Genomic DNA, 15960 nt, shown 5'->3' with positions numbered 1-15960 from the left:
AGAACTCGTACATGTCAACAGCAAAAAACCAAACAACGCAAGCAACCCAAGTAAGAAATGGGCAAAAGACTTGACATTTCTTCAAAGATGATATACAGGTAACCAATAAGCACATGAAATGCAAAAAAATCCCACAAAATACCACTTCACACCTATGAGAATAACTGTTATTTTTTAAAAATTGAGAATAACAAGTGTTGGTAAGGAGAAATTAGAACTCTTGTGCACTGCTGGTGGGCATGTCAAATGGTGCAGCTGCTGTGTAAAAGAGCATTGTTGTTGTTAGCATTCCATCAAAAAAGTATAGAGTTACCATATGATCCAGCAATTCTGGTGTATGCTCCATAGAATGTAAACCAGGGACCTGAACAGATGTTTGAACACCCGTGTTCAGAGCATTATTCACAATACCCAAAAGGTGGAAGCAACGTTAAGTGTCCATCTGCAGATGAATGAATAAATAGATGTGGTATATCTATGCACGGGAATATTATTCATTTTTAAAACAAAGGGAAATTCTGACACATGCTACAACATGGATATACCTTGGGGACATCATTCTAAGTGAAAGAAGCCAATCACAAAAGGACAAATACTGTATGATTCCACTTATGAAAAGTGTTTAGTTTTGTCAAATTAATAGAGACAGAAAAATTGAATGGTGGTTCCCAGGGACTAGGAAGAGGAAGAAATGGGGAGTTATTTAGTAGGCATAGAGTTTCAGTTTGGGGTCAAGGAAAAGTTTTGGAAATGGACAGTGGTGATGATGGCCCAAAAATGTGAATGTACTTGATACCACTGTACACTTTAAATGGTTAAAATGGTAAAACATAATGTATATTTTACCACAGAAAGTATGAAACTAATATAGTGTTGTATGTTAGTGAAGTCTCCTTAATAAAAAAAGTTCTCAATTAAAAGAACTTTTAACTTACTTTGTCTAGTGTAGTATGTACTAAGATACCATACTGCAAGCTCTTTGGGATCCAGTGAGATTTAGTTTTGTTGAAAAGAAACAAGCATATGTATATATATATATATATGTATCAGTTCAGTTCAGTTGCTCAGTCGTGTCCAACTCTTTGCGACCCCATGAATCGCAGCACGCCAAAATGTTCCAAATAGAGATAAAGATTGCAAAGTTACTTTAGCTATTATTTTCTAGGTGACAGGACAGTGAGGTCTTTTGAATTATTCAGAAAGAAGTACCTTTCTTCTTGGTACCTTGGGAAAGAGGTATGAATACTTGTGGCTAAACCACATTCCAGAAATGCTTCTGGAGAGAAAGTAAGAGTTGCCCAGAAATGTTGACTCCATATATCATTAATCTTGAGACTCGAGACCCTGTGTCAGAGAACTTAAAAGGAACTTCCTCTTACGGGAAAAACTTCCAAACAGCTTGAAGCAGCTTACTCTTGACAGTCTTCTTCAAAGTAAGTTTTAAAAGTAGTGTTGCAGAGATATTTGTGTCTGAGCACACAGATGATTCAGACAGACTGGCTATCAGTTCCTGGCAAAAAGAGAGGACATACTCAAGTGAAGGAAATTTGAGGAAAGTCCAGTGAAAAGGACTTTGCAGAAGTGTACCCAGGCTCTGGGGTGACCACGGGGATGGTGCAGCTTTCAAGGCTGTGACATTGGGGCTGATGAGGTGAGGGGAGGGAGCAGTCGTGGGAAACTTGGGCCAGAAGTGCCCAAGAAGAGCTTTGATCCCCCGGGAGGGAGCCCCCAACACCAGCTCTCTGACCTCACTGTCCTCCTTCTCGCCCACATCCTCCTGAGCTCCCTGTAGCTAATACCAGGGCGCCAGGAGCCCATCGGTGTGGTCCACAGGGTTCTGCCTCTGGGGGCTCTGAGCAGGATGAGGGTGGGGTGGCAAATGGATCTGGTGGGGGAAGGGGCAGACACTCAGCACAGAAGCCCACAAAAGCTGTCTCACCAGGCAGAATGCCTTCCTACTGCATCTGTTTTCCACGTTTCGTCTGTGGGATGTTTGTATGTATATACACTGACCCATGAAAGTCTCATTTTTTCATAACTAAAAACCTGACTTAAAGATTCAAGAAGAAAACTACACCATCTCATAGTAATATTAACATATGCTATATTGAATTGATAGACCACAATGAAATGGAATCTCTCTCTAAAGAAGCTGTTTTCTATTTCTGCATTCTCATTGTCATCAGTTTTCATCATGCTGTCCATTACTAGGTTGGTGACCAGAGGCGTGCATTCTCCGTCCTTTCAACTTTAAAATTTCCCAAAAGTTTGAATCAGGCTTTCTGTGTCTGAGCAGTTGAGCCCTCCTTAAATTTACCATTCCTATGCTCTATAGTGTATCTTCAGAACCATAAAAAAAGCCTGCGACCATTTAGCCCCTGAAAAAGATACACACACCAGTGGTCAAAACCTGAAGTCAGGCTGCCCAGGTTTGAATCCTGGCTCCATCACTTGTTAGCTGTGTGACCTTGGGCAAGTCCCTTGATCGTTCTGGGCTTCAGTTTCCTCCCCTGTCAAAGGATATACCTCCATGACAGGAGACACCTCCTAGGGTTGTGGTGAGGATTAAATGAGATCACGTGCCATTGGAACGATGCCTGGTACAAGATGCCTGGCATGTTGTGAGCCATCCATAAGTGACAACTGTTGTTATTCTTGTCTCTTCCTTGCTCTCTTCCCACCTCCCTTTCATTCCTAACCTCTCCTTAAACTTCTCCTCCCACAGCCTCCATGAAACAGACCCTCATCTTATTTGGCATGTCTCCCTCCCCTTTCCTCCTGTGTCCATTCAGATGGTGAGCACGTCCAGCGCCTCCCAGACAGTCACCTTGGTGTACGTGGTGGCCAACCGAAGCTCCTTCCTCAACGGCACCGTGGCCAGCAGCCTCCTCCGCCAGCTCTCCGCTGAGCTGGTGGGGTTCTACCTCACCTACCCACCGCTCACCATCGCCGAACGTGAGTATGTTCGAGTTATGTTTGAATCCCTGTAGGACTCTACCATCTTCTCCGGGAGCTTGTCCGTTTAGCAAGCCTCCAAGGTGCCACATGCTAACTCTTTTGTCATAAAATCACAACTGTAATGTGTGTGTGATGGGGGTTGAATTGATGAAAACTTCACTGCACGTTGTAAAAAGCACTGGCTAGGTGCTTTTACCCTTCACTTGTCTTGTGTCTCATTTAATCCTCACAACTCCCCTCTATGGTAGGTGCAAAATTAGCCCGATTTTGCAGATGGGAAAATTGAAAGGTTTAACTCCAAGATGCCTCCTCTGACATAGCTGGTGAGACATGGAACCTGGGGCTTGAACCAAGCAGTCTGTCTTCTCAGCTTATAACACTGCCTGGTAGAGCATCTGTCCTCGTGGCAATCTTGGTTGCTAGGGTTTCCCCCACTTCTGCCATCAACAAAATTTCCCAGGCCTTCAGCCCTTGCCTGGGCTATAGATATTATAATGCAGCTCACGGGCAGTCAGCATCCTGACTTCACTTGATGAAGTCCCCATAGGCTTGTGGCCTCCTCTTTCTCAAATGCTTCAGTTGCATAATCCTCATTACCATGCAGCAGGCATAGGCTTCCAAGATGCAGCCTACATTTTGTACCCAAACACTTACTCAGTAGCCAAAGGAAGTAAAGATCTGTGCTCTTAAATTTAATTGTTGATACATACTCAAGGTCACTGGGTAAGTGTTTTTTTTTTTTAAACATATATTAGCAAAGTTGTTTTCATTTCCCTCTATGGTTCCTTTTTATATTGTAAATAAGTGAGATAATGTGTGTGAATGTACTTGTTAGCACAAAGTAGCTACTCAGACTTTATTAAAAAATGTTTGTTTAGTGGCAAACTTTTGTGAGTTTCCATGTACTCAGAAAAGATGACTGGATTTTATGGAAAAGATAATATCATAAAAGATGGCATTATGTCACCTGGCAGCATGTGAAGGATTTCTTTTCTTTTATCATCTTGATATTCTAAGAATAAAAATAATAACACAACTATAATTTACTGAGTACTTATTATGTGCCAAATAATGTGCTAAACCCTTAACATATGTCAACTCTGATGGTCACCACACTATAAACAAATGGGGCCATTGCTTGCAAGCATTTAGCTACTAAACTTAATCTTTGACTTTGGAACGATCCATTCAAGAAATAATTAAAAAACCTTTTTTTTAAAAGGCTATAGTTGACAGGTTCTCGTTGTAGGTCTTGACAATGAAATTGTTTTGCTTAAGAAGGTTTTGATGGAAAAGCTGAAAGCAGACACCCAAAAGCCTTAGGAAAACTCTTCTTCTGAAAGTTAGCCCTTTACTGAGTATTTTAGTTTGCTGAAAAGCAAGTTTCAGGCTGTATGTCCTAGAGTTCCCAAGAATGATAGAGTAGGATTTAGCTGCTTGGTATTTTGTCAGCTATGTCTATTTCCCTGAACAATATCTATATATAAAACCTGTGAAAGTAATTTGGTGTGTTTCTTGTTTGTTTTAGCGCTGGAATACCCCAACCTCGATATATCAGAAACAACGAGAGACTATTGGGTAATTACAGGTAATCTCCTCTTTCATTGCTCCTTTTACCCTATCAGGTTGGTTTATTTTTAAAAGCTTGCCTGCCTTTCAGTGATAAAATTGGCATCTTTTCTTGGATTCTGCCTTATAAGCCAAGGAGTTCCTTCCATAGGACCAGAAGTGGAGTAAACTGAGATAAGAACCTGGGCTCTATGACAGCCTAGAGGGATAAGATGGGTTGGGAGGGACGCTGAAGGAGGAGGGGACATATATATACCTATGGCTGATCGATGTTGAGATATGGCATAAACCAACACAATGTTGTAATTATCCTTCAATTAAAAATAAATTTTTTTAAAAAGACATCACACTCAAGATGGGTGTTAAGTAATCAGTTCAAAACAGCTACCTTGAAAGTCCCAGTCTGGAGCCTTCTTCTTGCAAAACATGCATCCATCAGAAGGAACAGCGTTAAGCTGTGGAGGGCTGGTGCATGTCCATGCGAATGGTTGTCTATTCGTTTAAAGATCATAGGCCTTTCTGCACTGCCCTACAAAAGCCAGTGAAAGTCAGAGGAATGCCAGGCATGCACTTTTCTCTCTCCCTGGGCACACCCACGCTGATCCTGGTGAAGCCCAGCGTGTCCTGACAGTGAAGGCGGACGGAAGTAGAAGGGTGTTTGGGTGGCATTTTCCTTGACATTTTCCAGCTGAGATTTATGAAACAGCAAAAAAAGTTCTTGTTTGTGTTTTTCTAAAGCCAGACAGTAGCTCTGAAAATTAGAGAAGCAAGGATTAGTTAGAAGCAGAGAGAGAGAGGACAGAGGCTTATAGGAGGCAGAGTGACTAGCTGGGTCATTAAGGGTGGTGTCGAAAGCTCAGCTTCTCTGTTCACTGGTGCCCAATTGAATCTCAGAGGCAGTTTGGGGTGAAGTAGAAATGGATTGCTTCATTGCTTTGCTAAATTACGGGGCATTCCGCAAACTCCTGCCTCAAAAAACATGTCCCAACCTGGGAGCATTTGATCTGGAGTTTTATAGCAATAGTTCAAGGTAGGGCTGTGAAAAAGATTAAGGTGTGTGAAGGGTCTCCAGGTGGTGCTGCTGGTAAAGAACCTGCCGGCCAATGCAGGTAGATATAAGAGATGTGGGTTCGATCCCTGGGTTGGGGAGATCCCCTGGAGGAGGGCATGGCAACCCACTCCAGTATTCTTGCCTGGAGAATCCCATGGACAGGGGAACCTGGTGGGCTGCCGTCCATAGGGTTGCAAGGAGTTGGACGTGACTGAAGCAACTTAACACGCACGGGGTCTCAGGTGGTCGGTCTCCTAACCTTGACACTCTTCTCCGGTCCCTGTAATCTTGCCGCAGGTGGTTTCGTGGCAGCTCTTTCCTTCTTTAGCAACTGTTCTGAATCTGCCCTTTAGAACTTGGGGAAGGTTGCAGCAGCTGGAGTCTTGCCTACAAGAGAAGGGGACAGAAAGGCTTCCACGCCCAGGAGCCCCACAGGGTCCTCCTCGGTTTCAAGGGGAGGGACAGAAAGGTGTTGGTCTGCTAGAGCTGCTACCCTAGGCTGGGGGGTGAGGGTGGGGGCTTCAACCACAGGAATTTATTTCCTCATAACTCAGGAGGCTGGAGGTCTAATTTCAAGGTTGTCAGCAGGGTTGTTTGCTTCTGAGGTTCTCTCCCTGGTTTGTAAAACAACCACCTTCCCTCTGTGCAGTCTCTGTCTTAATTTCCCCTTCTTACAAGGACACCAGTCATTTAGGACCAGGCCCACCCTAATGACCTCCTTGTATCTTAATTGCCTCTTTAAAGGCCCTATCTCCAAACAGTCACATTCTGAGGTCCTGGGGGATAAAACATCAACAGATGAGGTGTGGGGGAAACAATTCAGCCCATAACAAAGAGGGAGCAAGATGTTACAAGTCCTGGAAGATGAGCCTGGACAAGCAGGCCCTCCCCAGCCTCCCTTTTGCCTTGCCTGTCTCCTCCCTCCCTTGCTGTCCCAAATAAGCAGTAGGTGGGTGCTGCCTGGAATACTAACTAGCAGCTCGGTGAAGCCTGCTCAAGACCTCTCCTAAACTGCAGAAAACTGAGTTTCTTTCTGCCCTGCAAAGCCATGGATTTGCAGATTATTTTACCTGCAAAGAAAGCAAACAAAAGAAATGTGTTTACAAGGGAAAACAGCAGCGACCCACCAGAGCTTATGCCCAAGAGAGACAGTGCTAACCCAGCAACACATTTTTGAAGCCAGCAGGTTATGTAACACTTATAAAATCATGTTTCCTGCCCAGGGGATGCTTTAAAAAAAAACAAAAAACTTACAGATACATTTCCCCCTTCTCTAACTTTATTATTGACATTCGATGGTAAGGCACCCTGTCCTTGTCAAGCTCTTGTTTTGTCCTTTCCTCATGTACCTCTGTCTTGCCCTGCCTCTGTTTCAGTGACATGTGCTTAATAAAAGGCTCCATACATGGTCTTGTTTTCAGGATTCTCTTGCGACTTGACCCCCTGCCCACTCACCTGCGCATCCCTCACTTGTTATCACTGGTGCTGCCGTTGTAATCAGCATACACAGTGACCCCCCTGCCCTACCCATCCCACACTGTGTTCGGGGCTGATTGGACCAGTTGATTTCTGCTTGAGGGGCAGGGAGAGGGGGGAACAGTTTCAGGTTTCAGGAGGACCCTTCTGCCTTCCCTTTGGCCCATGACCACTTTCTAGACCTGTGGGCGGTCACCACCAACTTTTACCATCATTTCCAGAAGGGGTAGGAGATTGGGAACGGAGAGGTGAAGATAGCTTTGTTCAACCCATTCCCCAGGCCAGGAGCCTGAGGCCATTGGGCTCCTCAGGAGCAAGGAGAGGAGCTGAAGTCCTGGAACACAGTTCTGTGTTTTCCAGGCGATTCCTTCCTCTGCTAAGGAAGACACTTCCTCTGCTGTGTCTAGCGAAGCAGGAGGTGCATTTGAGCAACAACAGCTACTGCTTGTGGGCATCCTCTCAAGGGTTTTATGGCACTATGCTAGAAGCAGTTTTCTTTTATAAAGTATTCTGTTCTTCGTGATACAGTCAGGAGTAGGTTATAATAACTGTTTTCAGATGAGGAACTGGAGCCCAGGGAACCTGCCCAAGAACACTCAGTAAGGGGGCATCAGGGTTCAAACCCAGGCCCCTGGCTCCAGCCCCCAGCTCTTGTCCAGCTCCTCCTAGGAAGGACAGATCCTCTTTGCAGACAGAGCCATGGGGCATGTGGGAGCTGCCCAGCTATTGATTCCGTGGAACTCTGTGGCAGGTTCCCATAACTTCCTTCACTTCCCTGGAGGCATTTTTTTCCTCTCAATTTGTAAAATTGTGGTAAAATACATATAACATGTGATTTATCATTTTAACCTTTTTAAAAATTGTTATTATTTTCTATTGAAGTATAATTGCTTTACGATGTTGTGTTAGTTTCTGTTATACAGCAAAGTGGATCATTTATATGTATACATATACCCGCTCCCTCTTGGACCTCTCTCCCACCCCCACCCCAGATCCCTCCGCTTTAGGTCATTACAGAGCACGGCCCTGAGCTCCCTGCGTTATACGGCAGCTTCCACTAGCTAGCTATTTTATACATGGCAGTGTATACATGGGAGAAGGCGATGGCACCCCACTCCAGTACTCCTGCCTGGAAACTCCCATGGATGGAGGAGCCTGGTGGGCTGCAGTCCATGGGGTCGCTAAGAGTCAGACATGACTGAACAATTTCACTTTCACTTTTCACTTTCATGCATTGGAGAAGGCAATGGCAACCCACTCCAGTGTTCTTGCCTGGAGAATCCCAGGGACGGTGGAGCCTGGTGGGCTGCCGTCTATGGGGTCGCTCAGAGTCGGACACGACTAAAGCGACTTAGCAGCAGCAGCAGCAGTGTATATATATCAATGCTACTCTTTCAGTTTGTCCCACCCTCTTCTTCACCGCAAGTGTCTACCAGTCTTTTCTCTACATCTGTGTCTCTATTCCTGCCCTGGGACGAGGTTCATTGGTACCATTTTTCTAAGTGTACAACACAGCAGCGTTAAGTACGTTCACAGTGTTGTGCAGCCATCACCAGTATTTCCGAAACAGTTCATCACCTGGAGGCTGACTCTTCTCTTCTTTGATGTCTGCCCTTTTTGCGTCTTCACGGGGTTTCTCTAAAGTAACTCATGATGACACCCCTCAACCGTCCTGCATCCCCTCTCTCACCCTTGCCCACTGGTCGGGAGAGGCCAGCATAGAAGTAATCCTGCAGCAGTTGGCGCTGTCGCTTTATGGGAGGGCTATCTTTGAACTTGAAGGAACATGAGCTCTCCTCCTGGGGTCAGGAGGTGGGTCAGCCCTTCCTCAGCCTGAAAGCTGTCCGAGTCGGGCTTGGAAGGGCCTCTCTGGGACCCGCCACTGTGGGAGGCACAGGAACGTTTGCAGGAGTTTGTTTGCAGGAATTCTGCTGAGCTGGGAGCCCCTCACGAGGGCCCTGGAAAGAAAGCTGCTTTATGCCCTCCTTGGGGATTTTTTTAGGATTTGTGGTTTCAAAGAAATAACCTGAAACTCAGCTGTGAGTTTCACTTTTCTTATGATGAGTTTCAACATCACTGTCTGTATCTCACTGTCATCTGTGCCTTGTTCTAGCCCTGTTAGGATGCCATCATAGTAACAATACGGCCTTTATATCCAGGCTCTTTTCAGATCCCAGTAGACGGGGTGGTATTAATGGTCCTTGGCTGGACTGTAGTAGAACAAGCTCTGCTAAATGAAAAATCTTGTATTACATCCCCAGCCTGTGTAAGTTTTGGTCTAAGAAGAGAATTGCTTTTAGCATTTTTGTTTTCAGGGATGACTGTGTTTGGAGGGAGTGTTTTGGGTGTTTGGGGAGAACTGTGCTTCTTCCCAAGGGACTTGGAAGAAGGGCTGGCTTGGGGAATAGACAGCATAAACGCAGTTGCCCCCGTAGTAAGTGACTGCAGCAATTCTAGGATGGTCCTGGCGTCCGTTAAAATTCTCCTCCAGGCACCAGCCATAGCCTGGAATTCCGTATCAGTGCTTTACTTATTGATTACAGATACTCTGGGTGTGGATAAAGTCCAGAGGTGGAGGAAGGGTAGAAAGAGAGGGTTTCATTTACCTTCCTCACAGGAGGCTCTGTGCTACACTGCTATATACATCTCATCTCAACCTTAAAGCCCACTAGAAATATACTTGCTGTGATGTAGCCTTTCTTATTCCATTTTACAGAGAAGGACTTGAACTCAGAGGGCCAGTGGTTTGCCCAAAGTCCCCCAGCTGGCAAGTGCCAGCACTGAGAGAGCTCATTCCTTCTATCACACAATCCTGCTCTCAAGGATGGAGCTTAGATTCTTCACCAAAGCTGTTGGAAAGAAAAGTAGAATCAGGGTAGCGCTGAGCCAGGAACCACCAAGAAATCACTGTTCCTGCATCAATGCTGTGTTCCCATACAGACTCTGACTGAACATACGATCTTCAATAAGGTTGGGACCTAGTACAACAAGTTTAGGTCATTACACCTGTCCCAGCTTGTGAAGGGCAGGGCTTCAGGGGTTCAGGCTTGAGCCCCGGCTTTGCTGATTACTAGCTGTGTGAACTTAGACAAGTCACGTAACCTCTTCAGCATCTCAGACAGGTGGGTAGCGATTCCTAACCCCTGGGGCTGTCGAGAGGGAAGGATGGCCAGACCCTATCATGGGGTCAGGCCCACGACCCTTACAGCTGGTGCAGGCCTGGCCCTGGTGGCTGTGGGTTCTGAGTCAGCAGGGAGCTTCTCCCCTGACAGCGGCTCTGTCTTCTGTGTCCGCAGTGCTGCAGGGCGTGGACAATTCCCTGGTGGGCCTGCACAACCAGAGCTTCGCCCGGGTCATGGAGCAGCGCCTGGCCCAGCTGTTCATGATGTCCCAGCAGCAAGGCCGGCGGTTTAAACGGGCCACCACTCTGGGAAGCTACACCGTGCAGGTGGGTGAGTGCAAAGCCGCGAGAGTCTATAAGAAAGGTGTGGAAACCTGCTTCCTGAGCTGAAGTAGATCATGCTGCGTTCCGAGGTGCGTGCACACCACAAGCTGATGAGGCCGGTTAATCCACATTGCTCTTACTTTGGCGGGGTCGCTGGTCGTAATCATCGACGTTGTGAAGGAGGGTGAGAGCTGCTCTCCCCACTCTCACTCTGGATTGCAGGGGGAAGCGGGTCTCAGAAGACATGCTGCCCACACGTGCATATTTATTCAACAAAACATTATTAGTAAGTGTCAACTCCCCCGCAACCTGCTCTGGAGGCTGGATGAGGTCCCAGCTTTCAGGCCTCTTAGCACGATGGCTGTGATCAGCAGAAACACTCATCAGCTTCCCAAAAGTGGGGTTCTGTCGGCCTTGTCGAGTCTGTTTCAACAAACAGAGCCCTCTCCATTTATAAGGGACACTTGACCTCACTGGGATTTAGGGGAATACGCTATAGCAGACACTGCTGGGGCCCTGCCCACACTTGCTTACCATTTCTATGAAGGCTGATAGACTTCCAACATCATTTTATTCAAGGACTGACTCTTGAGATGCCAGAACCCACTTTGCCCAGTCATGGCTGGCTGGAAGTACCTGGGAATTCACTGGCAGTGGGGGTATAAATACCACAGCTCTCTGGTTTCTTGGCTGGGAAAATTCTGAAAAGTGTGCTTTAGGATCATCAGCAGAGCTTTCTCACAGAATTAAGCTTTGGTTTTCCACCATGGTGACTTGCTTCCTACCTAATGCACCCCCCATCAGTTCTCTGCACCTCTCCAATAAATGACAAGCATTCGGCTCATCTCAGAGTCTACTTCAGAAGGAACCCAACAGAGATTCCATCCTGAGGGTAGAGGTTCTGAGCCTCTCTAGATTCTTTGTCCAGTTCAAGCAAGAGTGGGAATGTCTCTAGCATATTCTAACCAATCGACATATCTTGAGTATCACTACTTCTACCCAATGAGAATCCATTTCTAACACTTGTTACGCTAATTAAAGCTCTGTGGAGCAAGGAATCAAGTTATAGAAGCACTTCTGGCAGTCGCCTCTAGAAAGTGGGCATCTTCTATGGCATCTAGCCAACTGCCCCTGGGGTGTGAACTCCTGATTGGTGACTGACCACATCTAGGGTATAACATAGCCCAAACACACATGCATGGTGTCACACTAAAAAGAAGCGTTAAAGGAAATTATAGACATTCCCATAGTCTGTCTGCGGACCATGTCCCCAGGCAATCTTGGAAGTACAAGCAACCCATCTTTTGGAACACAGTTTCCTACATCAGGCAACATCCCGCCCCTTAGGGAGACTCCAGGTCCCCCATTCACGGTTGGTGTATTTGGCCTCTTGTCCTATTGAACGTTGCTTTTGTTCTAAAAGCCTTTGTGGTCTGAGACAGCCTCGTAATGAGGTAAAGAGGTCATTAATTTCATGTGCCAGGTTTGTGATTCCTTTTCTGGGGGGTCCATGTGAGCCCTATAATTCACATTTCTCCAAGTAACAGAAAGGAAGTCACTGGGATTCAGACAGTTGAAATGGAGTTTGCCTTAACTGAAGTGGGAGAAAGAATCACCCTACACTCCCGAGTATTTGTTAACCTAAGAAATGCATTACATTCTAAGTGCCTAAAAGAGCCCAGCGAGGTGTTTTCTCCTCTTTATTCCTGAGTACTCACTGTGTGTGGCCCCTTTTGTTACCTGGAAAACCTGAGTGAAGTAACTAGGGATTTATTTCTGCAAATCTCCAATTTACCAAGGGCGTAGATCACCTTCCAACATCATCCTTGGAGGAATTTGCTAGGAAGAATTTGCTGTTAAATTGAAATTGAGCAAAGTTATTAGTTGCTTGAATGTTCATTCATCTCGTACCTGGTTATACTAATGCTGTCCCTACCTCCTCTCCCACTGGGGACAGAAATAACACCCCCAATTTCCCAAATAAAATTCACTCTGTAGAACTTACATCATCCTTCATGCAGAGAAGCCTTTCATCTGGGCTCAGATGATTTTTAAAGATGAGCCACCTTCATGAATATGGAAATTTAAATGTCTAGAATCTAAAGATATTTTTCTAGTGGATATATTTGAAAAAGTGAGTCCAAAGAAGATATACATAGGACCAGTAAGCATTTTTAATTGTGTAACTCTATTTGTCATCAAAGTAATGCAAGTTTTAACTACCGCAAGATGCCATTTTCACCTACTAAAAGTGAGTGAATTGGTGCTATCCAGTGTTGATGAGGATGCAGTGAAATGGGCACCCTCAAACTCAGTAAATGGGAGAACACATGAGTAATTTAGACAAGAACCTTTTAGATGGTCACAACCTTACCCCTAGAAATTCCTTTCAAGGAGATAAAGGTGAACGCAAAGATGAAGAGGTGAGAACACTGTATCTCAGAGTGTCCAGAAAATAGTTTTATAAGGTGCCCATCTGACCAGGTCAGTTTGGGTAAGGCTGCATCCTCTAGAGCACTCTTGAAGATTCCAAAGGTATATTAACATACAAAGACTCTGAAAAGACCTGCAAGTAATCTCCTTGCCTTTCTGCAATATACTGATTTCTAAATTTAAGTACCATTATAATAACATCTACATTTCCCTGACATTTTATTATGAGCATTTGTAAACTCACAGAAAAGTTCCAAAAATTATGATGTAAACACATATATACTCACCATCTAGGTTCTACCATTAACAGTGTATTATGTTACCATTTTATATTTGATAACATATATCATTTCCACACCATGGATCAGTTTGGACTGTTCTACAACCTCATATAAATTAAATCCTACAGTATATTCTCTTTTGTATCATTTTTTGACTCTGGAGTGTTTTTGAGATTCATCCATGCTGTTCTTTTATTCAGTAGTTTATTCCTTTTTATTGCTGAGTAATATTCCCTTGCATGAAATATACTACAGGTTGTTTATCCATGCTTCTATTGATGGACACCTGGGCTTTTCCCAGTTTTTAGCTACAATAAACAAAGCTTCTATGAACCTTCTTCTGCAAATCTTTCTTTGGACATGTGCTTTCATTTGTCTTGGGTATGTAGGAGTGGTTCACAGGATTGGCGTAGGCGAGAAACTGTGAGAAACTGCCAGACCTTTCCCCACAGTGTACTGTTTGATGCTCCCACCAACCGGATGTGGAGTTACCCCACCTCCTCATCAACACAGGGTTGTCAGCCCTTCTTATTTTAGTCATTCTGGTGGTTGATAGAGATGCCTTATGGGTTTTAGTTGAATTTCCTCATTGAGCATCTAAAAAAACATGCTTATTGGCTCCTCAGATATCTTTCTTTGTGAAATGTCTGGTCAGATTATTTTAAAAGCCATTTTTTATTGGATCGTAATATTTATTTTTAATTGTTATTCATAGCATACATACTCAGGAGCATAAAAATATGCAGAGTTTAAAGAACACTAATAAAAAAAAGAACCCACAACCCAAAGAGTAAGAACATTACTGTTACCTTACCCCAGAAGCTTTCTCTGTGTCTTTTCTGATTATATCTTCTTGCTTCCTTTCTACCAGAGTTGAGTGTGCTTCTGGATCTTGTATTAAATCATGCCTGTGTTTTCTGTATAGATTTTACCATTCTCATGTATATCCTTAACCAGTGCATCATTTGGTTTTGTTTATTTTTGAACTTTATATTCTGTAATTTGTCTCTTTTGCTCCATATCAGGATTTTGTATTCACCCATCTTGGATCAAAGAGCCATAGTTCTACTACTCTAAAATATTTAATTGTGCAACAGTACAATAATTCATTTCTCCATCCTACTGTTACTGACTTCTGAATTTTTGTATTTTTTTGGCTATTATGAACAATGCTGCTATAAACATTTTTGTTACATCTTTTGATATTCTGTGAAACTCATAATCTGTAAGATACACTTTGGGAAATACTATATGATGCCATGTTTATCAATGGTGAATTATACTAGTGAAAACTTGATAACAACCTAAATGTCCACAAATGAAGGTTCAGTTATGTTTATGAGACATGCACACAGGAGAACATGATATAGATATTAAAATTTATGTTTTATGTGTGATTATCAATTGTTAGTTACAATACTGAAACATGAGTAACAATCTAGGTGTTTAACAATAAAGGATTGGGTAAGTAAGTTTATGGAGCATACCTTGGAATGCCATGTAGAAACTAACATTTATGCTTTTATTATAATTAAGCCCCTATGGATGCAAGTAAAAATGACATTATATAATATTATATAGAAAATATAAATAATTTTGTAAAATGATAAATAAGAAACTTGTGTGGAAAAAACAGTAGCAAATACTCTAAAATGATGATAGCAATTAGCTTGTGGAGGATGGGTTACAGATTGTCTTTATTTTATTTCATTTCTCGATGCTTTTCTGTATTTTCAAATTCTCCATAGTGCAGTGAGAAAAAACAACAAAGGTTATTTTAGAAAAAGAACTTTGAGTCTCCAAACCCTGCTTTTATAAGAGACCTTTTGAATTATAGACATAGAAGTTCATTTTTTCCCCCTCTCTGGCAATTGCAGGAATTTGAAATTTGAAATCTTGTTTGGGCATAACCTAACATGCCCTGAATTCATGTGGAGGCCTATTTCCAAATGAGGCCAGAGTTCTCTGGAGGCTGGAAGACTTGACCATTTCAGCATTTCTTCTCCATCTCAAACTGTTCTTCCCAGATGTTTGTATTTTCAAGACTGTTTTCTCCTCCCTGCCTTCCTCTTCCAGCGATAGTAGGGTTTCTTGAGACATTGGTGTTAGGGAGATATGTGAAGGTTGATGCCTAAAATATATGTTATGGGTTCACTCAGCTGCAGAAGGCTTCACAGTCGGGAGCGAGCCTGCTGATCATGTGAGTAATTGCAGAGTTGATGAACGATGCCCTGTAAACAAGGCCTATCTTTTTTTGAAAGATGGTAAAGATGCAGCGGGTGCCGGGACCCAAGGACCCTGCAGAGCTGACTTACTACACCCTGTACAACGGGAAACCTCTGCTGGGGACTGCAGCTGCCAAGATCCTGAGCACCATTGACTCCCAAAGGATGGCCTTGACTCTGCATCATGTTGTTCTTCTGCAAGCTGACCGTAAGGGGACAGTCTTTCTATTCAATATTTTTAACATCAGTAAATATTTCCTGTTCATCCAAGTGAATCCCTAAACTCATGTTAGTAGACCCAGAGCTAAAAATATTTCTTTTCTAGAAGGTTCTCAAATCAACCAGCTGTTTCCTGTATTGTTTAAAGCAATAGTTTTTGGGTGAAAGTGAAAGTCACTCAGTCGTGTCTGACTCTTTGTGACCCCATGGACTATACAGTCCATGGAATTCTCTAGGCCGGAATACTGGAGTGGGTAGCCTTTCCCTTCTCCAGGGGATCTTCCCAACCCAGGGATTGTACCC

General features: G+C 43.8%; 1 protein-coding gene across 1 annotated transcript in view; it reads left to right on the top strand.

Annotated features, from left to right (window-relative positions):
- KIAA1549L (KIAA1549 like) overlaps nt 1–15960 on the top strand; it is a 137932-nt gene that overhangs the window by 25783 nt on the left and 96189 nt on the right. The window contains exons 9-12 of the mRNA XM_065944681.1: nt 2793–2955; nt 4487–4546; nt 10351–10502; nt 15475–15646. Coding sequence (XP_065800753.1) covers nt 2793–2955; nt 4487–4546; nt 10351–10502; nt 15475–15646 — 547 coding nt within the window. The remainder of the gene's footprint in view (nt 1–2792; nt 2956–4486; nt 4547–10350; nt 10503–15474; nt 15647–15960) is intronic.

The sequence above is a fragment of the Muntiacus reevesi genome, chromosome 9 (genome assembly GCF_963930625.1).
Source record: "Muntiacus reevesi chromosome 9, mMunRee1.1, whole genome shotgun sequence".
In the NCBI taxonomy this organism is placed as follows: domain Eukaryota; kingdom Metazoa; phylum Chordata; class Mammalia; order Artiodactyla; family Cervidae; genus Muntiacus; species Muntiacus reevesi.
This window is presented reverse-complemented; position numbering and strand designations above follow the sequence as displayed.